This window comes from Coregonus lavaretus (assembly GCF_964263955.1).
Source record: "Coregonus lavaretus genome assembly, contig: HAP1_SCAFFOLD_3662, whole genome shotgun sequence".
Taxonomy (NCBI): Eukaryota; Metazoa; Chordata; class Actinopteri; order Salmoniformes; family Salmonidae; genus Coregonus; species Coregonus lavaretus.
In genome coordinates, this window is record NW_028164128.1 from 7501 (window position 1) to 32731 (window position 25231).

Genomic DNA, 25231 nt, shown 5'->3' on the forward strand with positions numbered 1-25231 from the left:
ATCTGTGTTAGGTGTGTGTGGTTGTGTGTATCTGTGTTAGGTGTGTGCGGTCGTGTGTATCTGTGTTAGGTGTGTGTGTGTGTATCTGTGTTAGGTGTGTGTGTGTGTATCTGTGTTAGGTGTGTGTGTGTGTGTGTGTGTGTGTGTGTGTGTATCTGTGTTAGGTGTGTGTGTGTGTGTGTGTATCTGTGTTAGGTGTGTGTGTGTGTGTGTGTATCTGTGTTAGGTGTGCGTGTGTGTGTGTGTGTATCTGTGTTAGGTGTGTGTGTGTGTGTATCTGTGTTAGGTGTGTGTGTGTGTGTGTGTGTGTGTGTATCTGTGTTAGGTGTGTGCGGTCGTGTGTATCTGTGTTAGGTGTGTGCGGTCGTGTGTATCTGTGTTAGGTGTGTGTGTGTGTGTATCTGTGTTAGGTGTGTGTGTGTGTATCTGTGTTAGGTGTGTGCGGTCGTGTGTATCTGTGTTAGGTGTGTGCGGTCGTGTGTATCTGTGTTAGGTGTGTGTGGTTGTGTGTGTCTGTGTTAGGTGTGTGTGGTTGTGTGTATCTGTGTTAGGTGTGTGTGTGTGTGTATCTGTGTTAGGGGTGTGTGTGTGTGTGTATCTGTGTTAGGGGTGTGTGTGTGTGTATCTGTGTTAGGTGTGTGCGGTCGTGTGTATCTGTGTTAGGTGTGTGCGGTCGTGTGTATCTGTGTTAGGTGTGTGCGGTCGTGTGTATCTGTGTTAGGTGTGTGCATCTGTGTTAGGTGTGTGTGTGTGTGTGTGTATCTGTGTTAGGTGTGTGCGGTCGTGTGTATCTGTGTTAGGTGTGTGCGGTCGTGTGTATCTGTGTTAGGTGTGTGTGGTTGTGTGTATCTGTGTTAGGTGTGTGCGGTCGTGTGTATCTGTGTTAGGTGTGTGTATCTGTGTTAGGTGTGTGTGTGTATCTGTGTTAGGTGTGTGCGTGTGTGTATCTGTGTTAGGTGTGTGTGTGTGTGTGTATCTGTGTTAGGTGTGTGTGCGGTCGTGTGTATCTGTGTTAGGTGTGTGTGTGTGTGTGTATCTGTGTTAGGTGTGTGTGTGTGTGTGTATCTGTGTTAGGTGTGTGTGTGTGTGTGTATCTGTGTTAGGTGTGTGTGTGTGTGTGTATCTGTGTTAGGTGTGTGTGCGGTCGTGTGTATCTGTGTTAGGTGTGTGTGTGTGTGTGTATCTGTGTTAGGTGTGTGTGTGTGTGTGTATCTGTGTTAGGTGTGTGTGTGTGTGTGTGTATCTGTGTTAGGTGTGTGTATTACCGGTGTCCTGTCCCTTCAGAACGTGTTTCTCACAGAGGTACGTGGTGAGGTCTTCCTCCTGACTGCCTTTGTACCAGTCCTCAATAACGTCCTCATACTTCTCTACCATCACGTCACACTGAGACAGAGAGACACATAAACAAGACACAGGCACACAGGAGAATAAAACAACAAAACAACATGTATTTGTGAATAATATAAAATACATTTCTAAAACATTGACTGATCCTCACCTGCTTCTTGAGATCGGCGACCTCTGCGGAGGTTTCGTTCCAGAGTTCATAGGGGATATCCATCACGACTTTTACCCCCTTATGGACCAGACCATGGAGGGTAGAGAAGGTCTCGGACATACCCTGGGGAGGGGGACATGACCCAAATTACACACTTTCAACTATAACTAACCCCGGAGAGAGCAGATCCATTGACTAAGTTTATTTTACGAAAAAATTACATTTACAGACAGTACATACATTTTTTTTCAACTTGTCAATAAAGTAAATGCGGTCCATTAGAGAACGCAAGAGAGGGGTGAGGGCGGGATGGAGGGAGGAGGGGAGAGAAAGAAGGAGAGAGATGATCTGTGTTATATTTGTTAAACATCATTGTCCTTGTTAGTCTGTACTCCGTGAGCCTGCCGACACACACACGTACAGACACACACCCACAAACACTGACCTTGGCAAAGCGGTTGCTGCCCTCCCTCTCCTTGTGTAGGTTATAGCCAGAGAGCCTCTGACACACATTCTCCACAACCTCAATGAAACGGATATCTCTATAGATAGAGATAGATAGAGACAGAGAGAGAGAGAGACAGAGAGACAGAGACAGAGAGATAGAGAGACAGAGACAAAGACAGAGAGAGGATAGAAAATTAGGAAGAAAAAAGATGCAGGCTGGTTTTGAAAAAGTATACACTATTTAATTTAGCCTTTCTTCAAACATTCACAAGTCATGACTAACAACCTCCCATCACATAGAGATTCCTATTTATAAAGGCTAGGCCGCCTCCCACAGGAAGTGTACCGGACCAAGTTCTTGTCCCCTGCTACCATAGCAGCCTTGCTATCTCCACGGCGACGACAGAGAGAAAACAGGCACCGCTCCATCTCAAGTCGAGCACTTCTATCTACAGCGAAAGCTTCTAAAGCTAGTGAACAAAGGCTGTGGGTAGAAGTGAGAGGTTAGGCCTAGATCTAGGATCAGTTTTACCAGACCCTACCTAACCTTAACCCTAATGTGGGGAAGACATCAAACTGGTCTCGGATCAGTGTCTAGTAGCATTTTTATCTCCTATAGATGCACTGTCTACATTAGAGATAAATTGCACCCTATTTCCTATATAGTGCACTACTTTTGACCAGGGCCCATAGGGATGCACTATGCATATCTGATTTGGGACGCACCCATTGAATGCTCAAATCATACTACAGCCAGGGCTGGGCGATATGGCCTAAACATCATCTTGTTGTAAAAGATCAGAAGGTCAATACACTGCATTTCAAACAGTCAGCAATAATCTACATCTAATTCATCTAATTACTCCAATTAGGGAAGGGGTGGGGGGGTTGGAAAGTAATACAGGGAAATATATATTTTTAAAGGATATATATATTTTTAAAGGATATATATATATATATATACACACACAGTGGGGAAAAAAAGTATTTAGTCAGCCACCAATTGTGCAAGTTCTCCCACTTAAAAAGATGAGAGAGGCCTGTAATTTTCATCATAGGTACACGTCAACTATGACAGACAAAATGAGGGAAAAAAAATCAAGAAAATCACATTGTAGGATTTGTAATGAATTTATTTGCAAATTATGGTGGAACATAAGTATTTGGTCAATAACAAAAGTTTCTCAATACTTTGTTATATACCCTTTGTTGGCAATGACACAGGTCAAACGTTTTCTGTAAGTCTTCACAAGGTTTTCACACACTGTTGCTGGTATTTTGGCCCATTCCTCCATGCAGATCTCCTCTAGAGCAGTGATGTTTTGGGGCTGTCGCTGGGCAACACAGACTTTCAACTCCCTCCAAAGATTTTCTATGGGGTTGAGATCTGGAGACTGGCTAGGCCACTCCAGGACCTTGAAATGCTTCTTACGAAGCCACTCCTTCGTTGCCCGGGCGGTGTGTTTGGGATCATTGTCATGCTGAAAGACCCAGCCACGTTTCATCTTTAATGCCCTTGCTGATGGAAGGAGGTTTTCACTCAAAATCTCACGATACATGGCTCCATTCATTCTTTCCTTTACACGGATCAGTCGTCCTGGTCCCTTTGCAGAAAAACTGCCCCAAAGCATGATGTTTCCACCCCCATGCTTCACAGTAGGTATGGTGTTCTTTGGATGCAACTCAGCATTCTTTGTCCTCCAAACACGACGAGTTTAGTTTTTACCAAAAAGTTATATTTTGGTTTCATCTGACCATATGACATTCTCCCAATCCTCTTCTGGATCATCCAAATGCGCTCTAGCAAACTTCAGACGGGCCTGGACATGTACTGGCTTAAGCAGGGGGACACGTCTAGCACTGCAGGATTTGAGTACCTGGCGGCGTAGTGTGTTACTGATGGTAGGCTTTGTTACTTTGGTCCCAGCTCTCTGCAGGTCATTCACTAGGTCCCCCTGTGTGGTTCTGGGATTTTTGCTCACCGTTCTTGTGATCATTTTGACCCCACGGGGTGTGATCTTGCGTGGAGCCCCAGATCGAGGGAGATTATCAGTGGTCTTGTATGTCTTCCATTTCCTAATAATTGCTCCCACAGTTGATTTCTTCAAACCAAGCTGCTTACCTATTGCAGATTCAGTCTTCCCAGCCTGGTGCAGGTCTACAATTTTGTTTCTGGTGTCCTTTGAGAGCTCTTTGGTCTTGGCCATAGTGGAGTTTGGAGTGTGACTGTTTGAGGTTGTGGACAGGTGTCTTTTATACTGATAACAAGTTCAAACAGGTGCCATTAATACATGTAACGAGTGGAGGACAGAGGAGCCTCTTAAAGAAGAAGTTACAGGTCTGTGAGAGCCAGAAATCTTGCTTGTTTGTAGGTGACCAAATACTTATTTTCCACCATAATTTGCAAATAAATTCATTAAAAATCCTACAATGTGATTTTCTGGATTTTTTTTTCTCAATTTGTCTGTCATAGTTGACGTGTACATATGATGAAAATTACAGGCCTCTCATCTTTTTAAGTGGGAGAACTTGCACAATTGGTGGCTGACTAAATACTTTTTTCCCCCACTGTATATATATATATATATATATATATATGCGAGAGAAAAAAAACATGGGGGATTGGAAATGATGCAGACAATTACATTGATGGAAGTTACAATCTATCTGCAATATTAAGCTGTATATTAAAGCTGATCTACCCCCTAAAGAAAAAAAGAAAAGAAAAATACATTCTAATGAATTCAGGGCTTGTAAAATTATACCTAGGCTAAATATAAATCTTTATATTTCAAGTTTAGCCAATTTGGATCTATTTGCTACCTAACAAGGCAGAACAGTTGAATTGTTATGAACACACCCTTCTGTCCGTCTCCAACTGTTTGAACAGCATGTTAGCCTGTCCACTTTGTTCAGATGTTGAAATCAAGTGACCTACCTTATTTCTCAGAATGAGTTGCCAATTCCTTATATAATTGTGTTTTATGCTTATTGCACATTTACAAAACACAGACTAGACAGCTGGTATAACAGTCTTTGGCTAAAATGCTGCTAGCGTTACATGGTACCGCAATGCCATGTGCGACAAACTGACAATACATTTTCCTGAATTAATGTTCATTGATCCTTCCGTTTTAGTAGTGTCTGCTCTGCGTACAATTTGAGGAGTTGAGACATAAAAAGGATATCGTTAAAAGGTTAACTTCTCTTCTATTACAGTAAAACAATGTCTCAATGTGTTTCGGTGTCCATATGACCCGAATCTGTTGGACCAAACCTCAAATGCAAATAGTGAGTTGAAACCGCTTGTCAGAGAGGAAGAAGTGATCTCTCATCTTTGTTGTTGTGATTGGCAGGGGGAGGGGCTTGGTGTGTGTGTGTAAACAGAGAGGAAGAGGCGAAGCGAGAGGTTTCACTCTCGCCAAAATATCTCCAAAATAAGCCAATGCGTTTCTATGGGCTTATTTTGGACAATGACTCCCATTGTTAGGGCAGAGACGTGAGCATCTCGTCATTATACACAGATCTCTGGTGTAAATAGGAAGGTGCACAGAAGGAGTGAAGGAGATGAGACCAAAAAGACAACCTGAGGACATAAATGCTCAAAAAAAATAAAAAACGTGTTTCTTGCGATACAGGCATTTGGAATATTGCGCAAAAACATACATTTGAATTAATCGAATGAATTCGATATAATGCTGAGCCTTAAGTACAACTACACACTACTAGAGAATTCAGCAATAGATGGATTATTCAGAGTCATTTCACATCCCATGTCCTCACACTATAAATGGGTCACTCACGACTTCACATATTTGATTGGCGGAGCTCCCTTGTTGTCGTCAAGAAAACGGTAGTTCCTCTCAATGACTTCCTTGGTTTTCCCCGTCTCGTCAAAGGCAGACTTCATCTCGATACTCACAAACTTACACACTAGGTAGAGAGAGAGAGAGAGACAGAGACAAAGAGAGAGCGAGAGAGAGAGAGAGAGAGAGCGAGAGAGAGAGAGAGAGAGAGACAGAGAGAGAGAGAGAGAGAGAGAAAGCGAGAGAGAAAGAGAGACAGAGAGAGAGAAAGAGAGAGAGAGAGAGAGAGAGAGAGAGAGAGAGAGAGAAAGCGAGAGAGAAAGAGAGAAAGCGAGAGAGAAAGAGAAAGAGAGAGAGACAAAAAGGAAAGGAAATAAATGTTTGAGGTTAAGACAAGAGGATTCTAATATCCCATAACTCTTTGCAACAATGGGGCCAGCTATGTTAGTTAGCATCGGCGCTTGCAGTTAGCAATGGCGCTGATCCCAGGAATCTGATTATTTTCTAAACGCTTCCACTTAACTTGTCCTAACCTTTTATCTTCAGTAGTAAGAGGAAGCAGTAAAACAGTAGATAAACCCTTATTTTAGCAAGTGCTATAATGGGAAAAGACTCAAAGGCTACTATTAGGCTAGCCCACTCATAGACGCTAACTACTTTTAGCGTCTATTCATGAAGGTATGTTCTGGCCGGGGGAGTTTTTTTTTAAAGAGCCCCGACGCTCGTTCTGAACGTTAACACGCTTGCGGTACGGTTTTGCAAACATAAGGAACGTATCTTTCATATCAGCTAGAAGAAGAAAAAAAACGTTAAAAAAATAAATAAAAAGGTGAAATAACTACACACATTGATAGGGTCAGTGTTCCCACACGGCCATTTCTCCATGTTACAGTGCTTCCTTATGGAAGACAGACTGAAGACCACCTGTGCTAAGCTATATAGCGTGCTCGAATACCTGTGTGTAAGTGACTGGGGCAGGAAGTGTAGTTCGTCGGCCGGAGGAACACAGCCGTATGGATCTGTGTAAACCTGCTACAGTAAGTGTATTGTAGTGTATTAAGATTATGACTATTCTAGGGGAACCTGGGGGGGGGATGTTTATCTTAGTTCAAATATAACCATTTGTAGGGTGATGCCCCAGGGAAGACAGGACAGCAGAGGGAGCAGCCCATATTTTTGCATTCCTTATAAGTATGGGCTAGACAGAGAGGGGGTTAGAAACAGACAGATTATTTTGGGACACTGTTTCTCCAGACACTGCGGGTCTGTAAACTTATGCTGACATCTTGTGATATGAATAAAACTTATAATCAAAGTGCAGCCTAAGCGGACTCTTTGTTTGACAGCAATAATCACCAGCATCGACGCGATACGACAAATGGGGGCTCGTCCGGGATAGGTCTGCATCGTTTTTTGTTCCATTCCTGAGTCGCGAGGTGACTACCGCTCAAGCCGGCTATAAGGTGAGATTTCTCACAAAATTTGGGCATTAGTTGTTCCGCTGGCTTATTGGGGGGCATTGGAAGGGTGTACCGTGTAAATTACTTGGGTTTGTGCTGATGTGGTCTTATTGCGGTCGACTAAGGGTCTGTCATAATTATTCTAAAATTTTAGAGCAATCGATGGTAGTGAATAAAGGCAGATGCAAGGCAGATACGAGGCAGATATTAAAGGCAGATATGCGTATACAATTAGGGCATTGCAATCTTGTAAAGACCCCAGGGGGGCCATCCAGGATGGGCCTAAAATCCTTTTGCGCGTTAGATGTGTATTAGGTGGGTTCTGAAAACTCGGGTTGATGGAATTTATTTGATTGTGGTTACTGCTCATCTTTTATCCGACGGGATATCTGTTTGGGGGAACCTCTCTGTAGATATCCATTGAACTCACGGCATCATAAACGGTAGAGAATAAGGCAAAGAAAAGGGCAATGCAGGTTACAGTGTTACGTGTTGCAAGCCACAGGTTAGATACATGCTAATGCTAAATGCTAATGCTAAATGCTAATATGCTGCATGCTACATGCTAACGTGTGACCTTAGAGGGCCATTGCGATGGAATAAAGCCTCTTAAATTATGTTTGTGTGTGTGGAATTCAGGTTCTATGCGGTGTGAGCTCTGTTAAGTGTTATTGTTTGACTATAAGGGGTAAAAGAGAGGAGCTGTAGCAGAATGCTAACGTTCTGTTGTCTGGAAATCGTATCGTTAAATGTATTTGCGCATGCGTTTGATTTTACGGCACTACACTACAAAACGTGGGAGTTTACGGCACTAGATTATGACACGTTTGATTTTACGGCACTAGACTACAACACGTTGGATTTTACTAAAACTACAACACGGGGGATTTTGGGTAAATTGGTCATATTTCTGTTACATTGGGGTGCTGCGGGGGGAGAGACGGACACAGACGAACGTAGAGATTTGAAAACGAATGGAATGTTCTGGTTGTTACGTCGGCTGTTTGAAAATGAAACTATTTGTTGAGATCTATTGAATTTATAAATTAGATATATGTTGACGGATTAAAATAAATAAAATAAAATGACGGATTAAAATAAATAAAAATGTTATTGAGCTATTTAAGTCCTGAGTTAATTCTTAGAGCGAATGGGAGTGAAAGAATATTGAATGCTGGAAATAACTCAGTGAGTGTATAAACTTTAAATGCTTGTCTGTCCTTTTTTGTTCCCTTGTCATATGAGAGGCGATAGGACGAGAGAAGTGATTCAGAGGGGAAAGACAGGAGGTGCTGACGTATACATCACGTGACAAGGTGTGACGCGGCAGAGGATCGAGTCAGATATCAGGCTAGTTCTGTTTACAAAATCTTCCCCTACAGGATATTTGATGTTATGACAATTTCGCAGACGCTTGGCAACAGACTGATCAATTGAATAAAATTTGCATTTTGGAGTCTCTGTGCATCACTTGGCTTGATTAGGGGTTCTGTTGGAAATCAAGTACTGACATTATTCTGTGAAATTAAGATAATTGGGTGCTTATTAAACAATGGAATTTATGAGTATTGTAGTGTTGTAGGATTGGAAGTCTTTGGATTTTGGGATTGCTGTGAAGTTGACTACTTGTATTTACTTTCCGGATGGGTTGTGGTAAGATAGCCACTAATTGATAAATTGGTAAAATAGGATATAGATTATTGGTAAAATAGGATATAAATTATTCATAATTTTTAATTGATTTTTTAATTGATTTTTTATTTTAATTAAAAACATTTTTGGAATAAAAAAATTTAATTGATTTTTTTGATATTCATATTTTTATTTATTGATTTTTTTGTTTTTTTGGGGTTGTTTAGTTTATATTAATAATTAAAAGGGGGGAAGCCATAGGCTATTTAGTCTAAAATAAAATAATTCACAATAAAGGAATATAAAAGAGTGGTTACAATGGGGAGAAAGGACAGCAAGGCTATGAAAGTCATTACACCGGTTGATATAGTTGAGAATAGTAATCCTTTAGTTAAGGGTATTGCGAGGTTATCCGGCAAATGGAACAAACGTTGGCCTGACATTGAACAACCATGGCCAGTGGAAGGGACTCTTAACCCTGACGTCATCAACATCATGAAAGTACTTCTGTCAATTTACAAGGCAGATCAAAAGAAGGGAAAAAAAAGGGAAAGACGTAAAGAAAAGAGACAAAGAGAGCTGGGTGTTCTTAAGCTGTTTGAAGATGAAGGACAAAAACTGATGAAAGATACCAACGATAAGAGAAACAAAGGTATAGAGAAAATGCTAAAGGAAGAGAAGGCGACAGAAAAACTAAGGGCAGAAGTCAGTATACCTTTCTCACATACGGATTCAGCGAAAAGACCCCCACCTTATGAGAAGGAAGTAGAGCTTAGGGATGTTTATACTCAGCTTCCAGTGATCATCCAGGAGGGTGATTATTGCATCAGAGATGAAGATGAACGAATAATAGAGAGAGGACAAGCAGAAACGACCATAAAAATGCATCCAAACTCCAAAGGTAAAAAGAAAATGAGATGTCTGGAAACTAAGGGTGGAATGAGGTTAAGTAGGATGGAACGGGATGAGGACGATGATGATGATCAGAGTGATTCAGAGGAGATCATGGGTGGATATGATCCTGTGATCAAACGGAGGTTGGCCAGAACGGAAAGAAGGGGTGAGGAAGGTTTGAAGAAGAAGGATACAAGATATTCTAGTTCTGATGAAAGCAAAGAGGAAGACAGCGATAAAGATTTGGAGACTAAAGGTGCTGTGTATTCAAGAGGAGTTTATCCTACAAGGACTGGCATAGAGGAAATAGAAAGAGATATAGACCGATGTGTATCATGCATGGATAAAGCGAGGACTTTCAAAGAGGTAAGAGAACTAGAGGAACAACTCGAGACGCTGAAGATACAGAAGGAGGAACTGCGGAGAAAAGAATCCAAAAAAGTTGAGAGAAGATATGCATTAAGGCCAAGGAAAGAGGACACGAGTAAAATTATGCCAGTTATCATTCGAGGTCAAAACTTAGAATATAAGCCTTTGCAAAATACCGATATGTCAAATATACTTGAGAAGCTGCCTATTCTTCAAGATGGGGCCTATCCTTGGATTTCGAAATTGGAAGAAATTACGGTGGGAACACAGTCAGCCATAGGAGACGTTAAGAGACTTTTGGCTAATCTCATTGGGATTCCAGATATGGAAGAAGTCTTTCAGAGAACTGGACTCATTAGATATGTAGGGACTGCAGTGAACAATCCTGAATTGTTGGCTGCAAGTAGGAATAGTCTGTGGAGAGCATTGAAAGATACATTTCCAACAAATGTGCATCCTGATAATATTCTGATTGACCCACTAGGCCAACAAGAAAATCCGAGAGCCTATGTGTCAAGAGTTCAAGTGTGGAGAAATATTACTGGAAATGATCCAGATGTGAGTCAAATTGAGCAGTCAATTTTGAGAGCTAAACTGCAAATGGGACTGCCCTCACCAGTAAGGAGCAAACTGGCAGAGGTGGTTGGACTTGGAAGCATGACAAAAGGCGTCTATACAGATCATATAGCCCATCAAGTGGATCTGTACAGGAAAAAGGAACACAACCAGAAAGAACAGGACGAAGAAACTCTCAGAAAACTCAATCAAATACAACTGGGGGAGAATAAGAAGGAGAAGAAACAAGCTTTGGTTATGCAGAATCAGTGTGCACCAAATCAACAATCACTGCCACAGCTTCAACCAGAACAGTTCCAACCGCAATTGTACCAGCCACCAGTGGCGGTACCAGTTGTTTCATATCCACAGCCAATTTCTGGACAGACACAGAATTGGAGAGGAAGAGGACGAGAAGGCTTCGAAGGAGGAGGAAGGTTTCAGCCACAATTCCAGCAATCTCAAGATGTGTGTTATAATTGTGGACGGGGTGGTCACTATGCCCGGGACTGCAATAAGTCAGGAGGAAACATCAGAGGGAATTTCAGAGGAAGATACAGGGGCCAGTCAAGATCATCTGGAGGACCGGTGAACCCCTACAGGGGTCCGGAGCAAGGATTCTAGAGGTGCCTAGAAGATCCGAAAGGGGGGTGTCAGCTGGTAGCATCAGGACTGGAAAAAGATCCAACAATTGAGGTGAAAATAAACAACCGACCATTGGAAGTGATGGCGGATAGCGGAGCTGCGTTCACCTGTGTTCGGCCTGAAGATGCTACACATCTCCCTATGTCCAATCAACTCATTAGGACAATCGGATTTGAGGGAGTAAAACAGCTGATTCCTCTTACGGAACCAATTGAGCTCTGCTATAAAAATCAGAAAATTACAATACCCATACTGGTATCAGAACATACACCTGTTGCATTATTGGGAAGAGATGCATTGTGTAAATTGAACTGTACAATAAGATGTACACCAGACGGCTGTCTGGTAGAAATGCCAAAGGAAAAGGTTTACCAATTGTTGATGATGACAGAGATGGATTTGTCTTCAGTATTCTGGATTGGAAATTTCAGTGAAGATTTTATGAAGCAGGCTAAGATATGGGAGAGATTTATTGTTGCAAATATGCCGGATGCGAGGCTTCCGGAATATCCATTCCATTGTACGCTCAAGTATTTCAAGAAGGCTGCCCAACCACACTCAGAGGAATGGTTGAGTCATCAACCGAAGAATGTTCAACTTAGCTCAAGTTGCATTATTTTAGGACCACAAGGAGCAGCTATGAAGATAAACACAGACGACTATCTGAATAAAGAATTTGAGATTGAGAAGAGTGTGCCACATGTTACCTTGTTGGTTTCGGAAGGCTATGAGCAGAAGCAAATAGGAGAAATGATGACAGAAGCAGATAAACTTATTTTCAGACCAATGAAAGAGAATTTGGCGATCTGGAGAAGTGAAGATCGACGATTTCTTAAAATAATGATTTCGGCTCAAGGACAAGGAGAGCCACAGGCTGTAGGAATGACACATGAATCTATTTGCAATATGAAGATGGATTCAGACTCTATGAAAGAGGAGATGTTGCAACAAGTTCCAGAAGGGTTGTGGTCTCAACACAGTACCGATACTGGACTTGTGAAATCAGCCCAACCTGTGAAAGTTGAACTTCGACCAGGAGCCAGACCTCCATGGAAAAATCAGTATCCATTGAAAGATGAAGCAATCCAAGGGATTGAACCACAAATTGAAGGACTTTCGAAAGCAGGTGTTTTAAGGGCAACAAAAAACCCTCGGAGTAACACGCCTTTGTGGCCTGTGGAAAAACCAGATGGAACTTATCGTGTGGTTCATGATTTGAGAGCAGTGAATGAGGTAGTAACTGACTTTCCAGCAGAAGTGCCAGACCCTCATACCTTGTTAGCCCAAATTCCTCCTGATGCGACACATTTTACAGTGTTAGACTTATGTGGAGCATTTTTTAGTGTTCCACTTAGTGTAGAGAGTCAGAATTTATTCGGGTTCACATATAAGGGACAATTCTATGAGTACAGTAGAATGCCACAGGGGTACCGGCATTCTCCTCATATCTTCAATAAAGTACTGAAGGATGATTTGGTAGGGATAGATCAGATATTGCAGAGCACTGTCATTCAGTACGTAGATGATATAATGGTTTGCTCACAAAATAAGGAAACGTCATAGAGACTCAATTAAATTGCTACAGGTATTGGCAGAAAAGGGGCATAAGGTTTCACAGAAAAAGCTGCAATATTGCCAGGAGAAGGTTGTGTATTTAGGTCAAAACATAACGCATGGCCACAGAAACATTTCGGACAGGCAAGTGGAAACTATTCGTAAGGCTCCAAAGCCTAGAACGGTCAGAGAGATGATGACATTTCTGGGTATTGCTGGTTATTCCTCAGCTTGGGTGGAGGGTTATACTAGTTTGATGGCACCTTTGAGAGCTATGGTTAGAGGTACTGAGAGTGGTCAACTCCATAGCAATCTTTCCTGGACACAGGAAGGCCATGTGGCATTTGAAACGATTAAACAGAGATTGCAGGAGGCACCTGCACTTACACTACCAGATTACTCAAATAACTTTTTGCTATATGTGTCTACTTCTACTGGAGGTAGATATGCGTGTGCAGTTCTTTGTCAACCGACAGGCACGGGAACGAATCCTCAGCCTATTTCCTACTACTCTACTGCTTATTCAGAGGTAGAACTAGGGTTACCACTGTGCTACAGAGCAATGGTGGGAGTATATTCAATGTATGACAAAGCATCATCGGTCACGATGGGCTACCCAGTAACAATTCTTACCCATCATAGTCTCAGAAATCTTCTGAACTATGGAAAATATACATTGACTATGCCTAGGCTCAGAGACTATCATAGGCTCTTAGAGCAGGAAGATGTCACCCTAGTGAGGTGTGATACAGTAAATCCAGCCGAGAGTTTACCAACTTCAGAGGATGGTGAGCCACATGATTGTGTCCAAGAAGCAGAGAGATATTCTAGGCTTAGATCAGATTTACAAGCCTTTCCATTACGTGAGGCAGACCTGGAGTATTGGACTGATGGGTCTTGTTATCGGGTGGGAGATAAATTATGTGCTGGTTATGCAGTAGTTAAAGGCAGAGGAACTGGATTTGTTGTGGAAAAGGCTGAAGTAATACCACAGCCTGCGTCTGCACAACTTGCTGAACTTGTGGGGCTAACAGAAGTGTGTTTGTTAGCAGAAGGAAAGCGAGTAACGATATACACTGATTCAGCATATGCACATAGTGTATGTCATTTGTTTGGGGCAGTATGGAAAGGTCGAGGGTTTAAGAAAACGGATGGTTCTCCGATACAACATCATGCGCAAATAATGAAACTGTTGCATGCTATGATGAAGCCTAAAGAGATAGCAATAGCTAAGTGTGCAGCTCACAAAACAGATATGTCAAGAGTGACACAAGGGAACAAAGCTGCTGATGAAGCTGCAAAAGCCGTCGCAGGAGCGGATAAATTGGGAAAAGTTTTTCTGGTCACTCATGGAGTGGACTTGGAAGACAAAATTACGCTTCAGGATGTAATTTTGATGCAAGAAGCTGCTTCTATGATCGACAAACAGCTATGGCTAGACCGAGGAGCGGTCAAAGATGCTACTGGTCTGTGGAGAAACCATGAGGGGTTGATAGTAGCGCCTCTAGACCTCTTAGGTCTGATGATTCAGGAAGCACATGGGTTAGCTCATGTTGCGAGGGGGGAAGTTAACAGAAAGATCACAAAGGAATATGGTTTTTGGGCTCCATATTTGTTTGAACAAATTGATTATATGATAGGAAGGTGCACAATTTGTCTTAAAAATAATGTTCGAAGAGGGGTAACTGTTCATCCGGGTTACATTCCTACACCAAAGGGTCCTATGCGTGAGTTGGTTATTGACTTTGTTGATATGATAAAACCAGTTGATGGGAAAAGATACATGTTGGTGGTTGTAGATAGATTTTCACGATGGACGGAAGCTTGTCCAACCAAGCGTAAGGATGCTCAGTCGGTTGTCAAGTTCTTGTGTAAAGAAGTCATAAGCAGGTGGGGATTACCCGATCGAATATCCTCAGACAATGGAAGGGAATTTGTGGATAAATCAGTTAAATTGAGTCAAGGGATGTGTGAGTCAAGGGATGTGTGAAAGAATGAACGGTGTCTTGAAAAATCGCATTGTGAAAATTTGTCAACATACGGGTCTAAACTGGATAGCGGCGCTTCCTTTAGCACTAATGGTGTGTCGCTCAAGTGAGTTGTGTGATCTACGTATGACACCCCATGAGTTGGTAACAGGAAGAAGGATGCCTACGCCTTGTTTGCGAACAAGCGGAAAGGGTCCAAGCTTGGCTCTGTTGGAAGATGAAATGAGAGCGTACATATATGGCCAATTTTCATAAAAAGTTGTCCACATATGTTTCTGACAGGCAAAGACAAGAAGAGGTGCAGGAGGAGCTTGAGGAGGATAAGAGGAATACAGTACAACCGGGGGACAAAGTATTCGTAAAGGTATTCAGAAGGAAGTGGTATAACGAACGTCGTGAAGGACCATTTGAAGTGGTTCGTAGTACTGGAACAGCTGTCCAGGTTAAGGGGTCTCCTACGTGGTATCATTTGTCACATTGTGTTAAAGTGCCTGTAGAAGAGGTGCCACGCGCAGAGAGAGAGGATGGAGAAAGGGGAGAACAGGAAGAGGGAGAAATTATCAATGTTGGGGATAACGTTGATGATAATGTTTACACTTCTGATGATGCCAGAGATGACTATGCAATGGATGGAAAGGAAAGGGGATTTGGGGAAATTGATTTTCAATACGTCCCAGAAGCAACAGGGAATATTTCTGTGGAATGTGAAGCAGCAGAGACCACCAAGGGCAACTCCGTTGCAGGAGAAGTTAGTGATTCAGTTAGACAAAGTAGGCCTAGACCAGTTAGGAGAAAAGTCAGACCAAAACGTTACGAAAACTAGGGTTGAAGTAACTCTAGGACAGTCAGCTCAGCTCCCATGTAAGTGCACGAGAGAGAACAGTGGTGAAGGGAAATTTAGAGTTCAGTGGGAAGATAGATATGGCAGGAGTTTAGATCTGTTAGAAGCAATTGCATTGAGAAAGTATGCGTTGCTAAATGATGAGAGAACAATAAAGATTGAGGGTGATTGCGGTATCTATATTTACAATTCCCAGCAGGAGGATCAAGGTGATTATAAATGTATTTTTTATAATCAACAGGTTGAAAGTGAGGGATCAGAGTTAGGGCTGATAGTTATTATTATTATATTATTATAGTTAAAGTAGTGACACTAGTGGTGAGAGATGGAAATACAAGTGAAGAGTTAAGAGTCTTAGGGAGAATGGATGAAGTAACAACAATGACGTCAACACTTCAGTCTATTATAACAACAGTGAGAAGCAATTTAACTCTTTCAACATTGATAGTTATTAAAGCCATAAATATATCGCATTTGATTACAAGGGAACCAATAGCTCCAGCACCAATTTTAGAAGAGAAGACTGTTATTAAGGTTAGGAGGAGTGAGACAGCTCATCTTCCTTGTAGCTGTGAGAGATGGAGTGGGGGAGGGGACGTTCCTCCCACATGGAGAGATAATTATGGAGAAGAAGTATTGTTATCAGGACCAGAAGTAGAAGCGGTTGCACCTAGTCAAAGGAAGTATATTTTGTACAACAATATGAAGGGGAAGAGGGTTATGACTGATTGTTCACTTATTTTGCGTAATGTTATAGAGAAAGATCAGGGAGAATATATGTGTACTTATCTAGTGCAAGCATTAAAATTTGTTCCGGTTAAGAATGATTGGTTAAAAGGCTATGTAGTTCGTAAAGTGACGCTTATAATGGAAGAATTGAAGTCTGTTGAAGCTTCCACAGTCACCAAAGGAGTTCAGGAGAAGTATATTACAATAGCCACTCCAACAGTAAATAATACACAGAGGATATCGGTAGCTTTCCCACTAGACGTAATTAAGGGTGTTAATTCATCAACTAAATCAACTACTTTAATGGTAACTTTGGAAGGGATTAATGGTACGACAGCAATAACAAATGTAGGAAGTATGACACCGACAACAACTTTTCTGAAATTAAAGGATGTAGCAAGAGTGACTCAGCAGATAGTGGTAGAGAACAATATAGATTCATCTGAAATAGTGCAACATAATATCATGGAAGTACAGGATGAGTTCTTTGATTTCAACATAACATCAGAAGATACATCTGATCAATACCGCTCGTTAGGGAAAAGAGAAACTAAATGGAAGGCATATTGATTTGATTCTTCTGTTTTGAAGATTAAAGATGAATGGGCAGGTAGAAATCTTTGGTTCCAGCAGTTAACTCATTCTGTAAGATCAGTGAGGAATCTTGAGGGTCCATGTCTGTTGAGAATTCCGGCACCAGAGACGTGGGGTTCCATTTTAGAGACGGTCGCTCAACCTCTATCGAGTATGTGTCAATCTTATGCTTTGTCATGGCTGTTGTATCAGCAACAATCATTAACAGATAAAGTAATGTCGTTGTCAAAACATTTGTTTAGGCCTAGGTTTAGGTGTTCTTGGTTAAATGAATTACCCTATGTGAATTTGTTAGATGGGAAGGAAAATCAGGTAACAGCGAACCCTGAAGCATTGGAGGTGAAAGCAGTGAGGGCTAAAAGTTGTTTTTGTTCTAATAAAACATATGATGGAAAGGGTATGTTCATGGGAATATCAAATTGTGATGATTATATGATGACTTTGGGTAAGCATGAACATAAGGTTAGAGATGGGAAATATAATGTTACTTTTTATGTTCCCGGTAGTAAGAACAGCAAGACTTTGATGGTGGAAGATCAGATTTTGCCTGGCATTGTGACTATTGGGAATTTTAGAGATATTTGGTGGGTTTGTGGTGATAAAGCATATATATTCTTACCCTATGGATGGACAGGATGTTGTTACATGTCAACGTTGAAGCTTCCATATGAGGCTTTTACCATTAAAAGAGGGGTAGCACCGGACACAGATAAATCTGAAGCTAGGGTTGAAAATAGGGTGAAAAGAGACATGGCGACATTTCATAGTCTTGAAGCCTACCATTGGAGGATAAGTCTAGGAGAGAAGTGGGGACTGGGACTTTTTCCATGGTATGGGGTAACATTTTTGGCAGATCATATTGATAATATTACCTATACTTTGCAGGGGTTTGCGAATGAAACAATAAGAGGGTTTAACCTTCTGTCAAATACTCAAAGAAGTCACAGACTGACGCTGTTGAAACATGACATGGCTCTTGACTATATTTTAGCAAAACAAGGTGGCTTATGTTTGGCTATGAATCTGACGGGGGATGATTGTTATACTTTGATCCCAAATAGTTCCGATAATATCACGAGTGTTATAGATGCGTTGAAGAATATAAGGGATGCGTTTGGTAGATCTGAAGGAGCTGGTTGCAAGATCAGTTAGGCCCAGTAGGAGCAGTAATGGTTCAGATTTTAGTTGCAGCTCTGATAGCGCTGTGTGTGATGTTTTGCTTTTGTACTTTGTTACTGACCTTTGCGAAAGCTATGATATTAAGATGGGTTGGAGTTGTGATGCCTGGAGACAACACTCAGATGCCGTTGTTGACTGTTCCTGATCTGGATGAAGATGGACAAGGGGGTCTGGATGGAGTATTAATGGATAAATATCCTTTTTGATTATTTGATCATTTTTTAAATTTTTTTCAATATTAGTGTGATTTTAGTATGATTTTATGAATCAAAGGGGGGAATAGGATAATGTGATTCATACATCATTTATATATAATTTTTATATTCTTAGTTGATATTGATGTTTAATTTGAAAGTGTTGTTTTGCAAAAGATACTGTTTGGTCTTTTCTTTTCTTCCAGGAGCATTTGGGGGAAAATGTAGAGATTGAAATACTCAAACAAGGACAATATGAAGGGACAATATGAAGGGAACTGGAGGAGATGGAACAAGGAAGGTGTGGAAATGTTCCGATTCCATCATCAACGATGCATTGGAAGAGGAGACTACGGAGGAGATGAAGTGTAGTGGACTACATTCCAGTGTCTGCAATGAAATATAGACATATTTGCATGTGTAATACATAATGTGTGTCATTTTCTTAGGTATTAATTTTTGTAGAATGATATTTGATGATTATTGGATACATGTGGGGATCTTAGATGTTTTTGTTTATTTCGTGAATGCTTAGGGACAGGGAGTCTAGGCAGGGATAGAGATTCACGGTAGGGTCCGATGGGTCGACCAGCCTTGGTGTGGATATTTTTTGGATAGTATTTTGTTTGCAGGGGCTTACATGTGTATTTAATTGCATCATAGTTTCAAATGCATTGATAAAGATTTATGAATTCATCGGGAGTACCTAGGTGGTTGCCTGGGGCAGAGGGACCGTGAGAGAATTTTACTGTCTTGATTGATGGATGGATATTTGGAACAAAGGCTGCCAGACAGGTTTTTCGCTCTCACACTCCATAAAGATTTGTTCATATTTCATAGTAATGTATTCACACTCCATAAACATTTGTTCATAGTTCATAGAAAGGTATTTACACTCTAGAGACATTTTTTTTGGTTTAATGTTAAAGATACTCAATAAGATAAATTGTTACTTGTCATAATCCTGTTCTTTTTGTTTTCGAGACTTTTAGTTCGTCTCGAAGGGGGGAATATCGTATATGAAGATTATGACTATTCTAGGGGAACCTGGGGGGGGGATGTTTATCTTAGTTCAAATATAACCATTTGTAGGGTGACGCCCCAGGGGAGACAGGTGATTGGACAGCAGAGGGAGCAACCCATATTTTTGCATTCCTTATAAGTATGGGCTAGACAGAGAGGGGGTTAGAAACAGACAGATTATTTTGGGACACTGTTTCTCCAGACACTGCAGGTCTGTAAACTTATGCTGACATCTTGTGATATGAATAAAACTTATAATCAAAGTGCAGCCTAAGCGGACTCTTTGTTTGACAGCAATAATCACCAGCATCGACGCGATACGACAGTATCTTTTTTTTATTTTAAAGATTATTTTCTCGCGAAATATGCTTGACAGGGAGAGAAGCTCCGGTCTCTGACCCTCTACATTAACATTTAAGCAATACTTCTGGATTTTGGCAGTGAATCCCTTTATCTACTTCCCCACAGTCAGATGAACCCGTGGATACAATTTTTATGTCTCTGTGTCCAGTATGAAGGAAGTTAGAGGTAGTTTCGTGAGCCAACGCTAGTTAGCAACTTCCTTCAAACTGCACGCTAGACAAAAATGGTAGAGAGAGAGATATTATGGAATATGAGACGAAACTAACCCAGTAATTACTTGTACTGGCAATCTATTTGAATTAGCTTCAATTAAAATGATTTAAAAAATTATACATTATCATATTTGACAATAGGTTATAATCATTATAAAAATCCAATCATGGCTTTATTAAGCAGGATATTAGTTTAATCAGATCTGCCTTTATAAAGTGCTTAGGTATTTCTTTACTGCAAGACCTCCAAATGCAATCATAGTTAAGTGGAATCTCAATCACTGTAGAGGGTCTAACCGAACTACCGCCTGCGAGGCATGTGCTTCCGCGTATGATGCGTATTGATACCGAACCGAAACAAAAAAAAAAGTGTGAATAAAGTCAATAGAATTTGCCTCACTTTTTTGAATGACGTTACTGGGTATAAACGTATCACATCATCACCACACAATTCACTGGCGACACTAAATCTGTTAAGGAGAGGTTCAGAGATCTCTCCCTGAAAAGCATATTCCGGCGTGTTACCATAATGTACATGCGCACACACACATTCTACAGCGCGGAAGGCTTGACTTGACCGAGGACGTTCGTTTGCACTGTTCAACTAAAGCGTTGGGATTGTAGTTCACATGGTCCCGCCAGGAAACGGTGTTTATAGCTGAGAACTCTCGGGATAAGGCGGAAAGCCTTGTTAATTAAAGAGTAGGTAGTATAAACCTAACCACGTGTAACATATGGATTTGCATTAGTATACGCATCAAGTCCCAATGCAAAGTCAGTTAAACCTCACTTTCCTATTTCTCGAGAGCAACTATTAGGCTATCAGGTTATCAGGGATAACAAAATACATAATGCAACTCGTTCTAGCTAATAGAATCAATGATCTCGCCATCACGGTTGACAACTGCATTGTGTCCTCCTCCCAGAGTGCAAAGAACCTTGGCGTGACCCTGGACAACACCCTGTCGTTCTCCGCTAACATCAAAGCGGTGACCCGATCCTGCAGGTTCATGCTCTACAACATTCGGAGAGTACGACCCTGCCTTACACAGGAAGCGGCACAGGTCCTAATCCAGGCACTTGTCATCTCCCGTCTGGATTACTGCAATTTGCTGTTGGCTGGCCTCCCTGCCTGTGCCATTAAACCCCTACAACTTATCCAGAACGCTGCAGCCCGTCTGGTGTTCAATCTTCCCAAGTTCTCTCATGTCACCCCGCTCTTCCGCACACTCCACTGGCTTCCAGTTGAAGCTCGCATCTGCTACAAGACCATGGTGCTTGCCTATGGAGTTGTGAGGGGAACGGCACCTCCTTACCTTCAGGCTCTGATCAGACCCTACACCCAAACGAGGGCATTGCGTTCATCCACCTCTGGCCTGCTGGCCCCCCTACCTCTACGGAAGCACAGTTCCCGATCAGCCCAGTCAAAGCTGTTCGCTGCTCTGGCACCCCAATGGTGGAACAAGCTCCCTCACGACGCCAGGACAGCAGAGTCACTCACCACCTTCCGGAGACACTTGAAACCCCACCTCTTTAAGGAATACCTGGAATAGTATAAAGTAATCCTTCTACCCCCCCCCCCCCCCCCATAAAAAAAAAAGTGGTTGTCCCACTGGCTATAATAAATTGAATGCACCAATTTGTAAGTCGCTCTGGATAAGAGCGTCTGCTAAATGATGTAAATGTAAATGTAATGAAAATGAATGAAATATGCTTATAGCTTTCAAAATGGAACGAATGAACAGCATCGTTCCTGTCCTTCTCGGGCAAAGGATAGCCAATAATTCTCAACTCCAACCTGATCGTGGAGTGGCTACTATTATCAGGGTATTGCATGCCTAGATTTCAAAGACATAATAAAATACAAGCTATCTTTATTTGGGGTTTTCCAAATGGAGTTAATGAATAGCATCGTTCTTGGTCTTCCTACCTTCACATTTATTGGGGAGATTAACCCATTCGTCATCTCCCTCTTTCTTCGCTCCTTCGACCAACGCGCTCAGCAAAAACACCGTCACGCAAGTAAACAAAATCATTCTGAGTAACTGTTGTTGTTGTTGTCTAGTAATTAATACAACAACAACAAAAAAACGTCTATAGTATGTGAGACCGTTAGATTCACTTCTTTACATTTCGCACTCAACCTGGTACTGGTTTACGTTTCACGAGTGGCTTCACTTCCGCCTTGTGCAGCGCTACAAACCACAGCTGGGCCGCTCTGGACCAATCACAGGCCGAAAAGTAGCGCCGCTCGACCAATCAGGGAAGGAGACGAGAGTGGTCGTAGCCCTTACTCATTGGTTATTTACGCATGGCTCTAGGATCGGTTTGCGTGCAATCACGTAGAACATCCGACAGAGGGCGCCATTCTCTTATTTTTACACAGCGTAATTTATTTTATTTTACCTCCAGACAGTACATTATACAGTATGTACTACGTCCTCTCTGTTACAGCTCCCCAGAAAGTATACTGTCCAAAATATACTGGCCAATTATCAATCAAGTTGTCCCGATAACCACTGAGACAACATCCCCCAGATCCAGATCCATGCAGTTAGAAATTCCATATTCATGGTTATCGAGGTAATCTGATACTAGATCTGTGGGTAAGGGCTACTTCAAACCTCAAGCCTCTTTCTATCCATCCCTTTCGATCACTGCATCAATATTTAATCACTCATCATTCCACCTCTCCATCCATCCATCCATGCGTTCATTTCGTTCACTCACCCGTGACGTTCAATGTAATGTGTTTAGCTATGGACCACTTAACTACTGCTTACAGTGTAATACAGTCTGTGGATGCATCCCAAATGGCTCCATATTCCCTACATAGGTCCGTATAAACGTGGGGCGGCAGGTAGCTTAGTGGTTAAGAGCGTTGTAGCCAGTAACCGAGAGGTCGCTGGTTCTAATCCCCGAGCCGACTAGGTGAAAAATCCGTTGATGTGCCCTTGAGCAAGGCACTTTGCTCCTGTAAGTTGCTCTGGATAAGAGCGTCTGCTAAATAATGTATACGGGGTCCTGGTCTAAAGTAGTGCACTACATAGGGAATAGGGTGCCATTCTCTGGTCTAAAGTAGTGCACTACATAGGGAATAGGGTGCCATTCTCTGGTCTAAAGTAGTGCACTACATAGGGAATAGGGTGCCATTCTCTGGTCTAAAGTAGTGCACTACATAGGGTGCCATTTGGGATGTAGGCTATATGTCAGTGTCGTTACTAACAATAATTAATAGATTGGTTTTATATCTAGTTGTGTGGAGTAGTCTGATGACCCCACTCCCAATGTGGTCAGTCCTGTGTGTTTGGTTCTACCATCCTTGTTGGGGACCAGATCCTCACAAGGTTAGTAAAACAAGGAACATTCGGACAAGTGTGGACATTTCGCTGGTCCCCACAAGGAAAAAGGCTATTTTAGGTTTAGGGTTAGGTTTCGTTTTAGGGTTAGGGATTTGGGGTTAAGGTTAGGTTCAGGGTTAGGTTTAGGGCTTGGAGTTAGAGTTAGGTTTAGGGCTTGGAGTTAGAGTTAGGTTTAGGGTTTGGAGTTAGGGTTAGGTTTAGGGTTTGGAGTTAGGGTTAGGTTTAGGGCTTGGAGTTAGGGTTAGGTTTAGGGCTTGGAGTTAGGGTTAGGTTTAGGTTTAGGGAAATTAGGATTTTAAATGAATCAATTGTTTGGTCCCCACAAGGATAGTCAAACAAACACGTGTGTGTGTGTTTGTGTGTGTGTGTTGGCAACCCATCCCTAATGGGATTAACCGACACAAACAAACATTACAACAATTCACTGTGGTAATTAAATGATAATTCTTATTCCGGTGTTCTCTGCATTGCACATCGCATAAAGAGTGAAAAAATGTAAGGTAAAAATCAATACATAATAGTAAATAAGGTTATCCAAACAATAATGATATCCCTGGAGCCGTAAAATAATATACATACATACATACGTGAGAGAGAGAGATATATATATATATATAGAGAGAGAGAGAGAGAGAGAGAGAGAGAGAGAGAGAGATTGCATGTGCAACTGAGACAGTAGATTGCAAGCGTGTTCCTAAACACAGATGTGAAATTCCTTATCTGGCCAAGAGGGGGACTCAGTGAGGGTAGTCTGGTGTGCAGTGGACTCTGCATGAGGAGATTTCATTGAAATGTGCCCTAACAATCTAATAAACCCCACTTCTTGTGGGACCGTTCACCAAGACTCACTGACCGTTCATCAAGACTCACTGACCGTTCACCAAGACTCACTGACCGTTCGCCAAGACTCACTGACCGTTCGCCAAGACTCACTGACCGTTCGCCAAGACTCACTGACCGTTCGCCAAGACTCACTGACCGTTCGCCAAGACTCACTGACCGCCGTTCACCAAGACTCACTGACCGTTCACCAAGACTCACTGACCGACAATCTAAAATAAGACTCACCTCTCTCAAGCCTTTCATTCTAACTCTCTTTTCTCTGTCACACACCAGATGTGAGAGGGGGGGAGTATCATGATAATACCAAATCAAATCAAAATTGTATTCGGCACATGCTTCGTAAACAACGGGTGTGGACTAATATGGAAATGCTTCCGGGCCCTTCCCAACAACGCAGAGAGAAAGAAAATAGAGAAATATTAGAAAAGTAAAACACGTAATAATAAAAGTAATAATAGATACACAATGAGTAACGATAACTTGGCTATATACCGAGTAGATGTGTAGGGGTATGGGGTAATGGAGGTAGATATTTACATATAACTAGGAATACAGTGACAGATAGTAAACAATAGCAGCAGCGAATGTGATGAGTCAAAAAAGTGAGTGCGAAAAGGGTCAATGCAGATAATCCGGGTACCAACTCTAACACATAGCATCTATGTACAGTGACACAACTTGGACATACAACCTCTGACCCCCTCCTGACCCCCCCTGACAGCTGACCTCAGGGATGATGGGGCGGGCCCCTGAGCCTCCACTGACAGCTGACCAATTGAACAATTGAATATGGCAAGTACGTATAACTTTCAAAATACAGAAATACATCCGGTATGATGCATGAAGCATCATATGGAACACAGACCGGCTGTATTTCTGTATTTTGAAAGTTATACGTACTTGCCATATTCAATTGTTCAATCCATGAAGTATTGGAAGGTGAGAAAAGTGTACAATAGGAGTTAAACAGCAGTCCTATAAATCTACCCTAATAATCCTCACTAATCATGGAACTGTCATGACAACGGTCCAGTCGTTGTGTC

General features: G+C 41.8%; 1 protein-coding gene across 1 annotated transcript in view; it reads right to left on the minus strand.

The window, feature by feature from the left end:
• The window catches only part of LOC311117433 (protein canopy homolog 3-like), a 29101-nt gene extending 6924 nt beyond the window's left edge, over window positions 1-22177 (minus strand). The window contains exons 1-5 of the mRNA XM_084192365.1: window positions 21914-22177; window positions 5749-5878; window positions 1944-2040; window positions 1499-1621; window positions 1266-1383 (exon numbers count right to left, since the gene is read on the minus strand). Of these exons, the coding sequence (XP_084048491.1) occupies window positions 1266-1383; window positions 1499-1621; window positions 1944-2040; window positions 5749-5878; window positions 21914-22019 (574 nt within the window). The 5' untranslated portion in view covers window positions 22020-22177. The remainder of the gene's footprint in view (window positions 1-1265; window positions 1384-1498; window positions 1622-1943; window positions 2041-5748; window positions 5879-21913) is intronic.
• Window positions 22178-25231: the final 3054 nt, after the last annotated feature.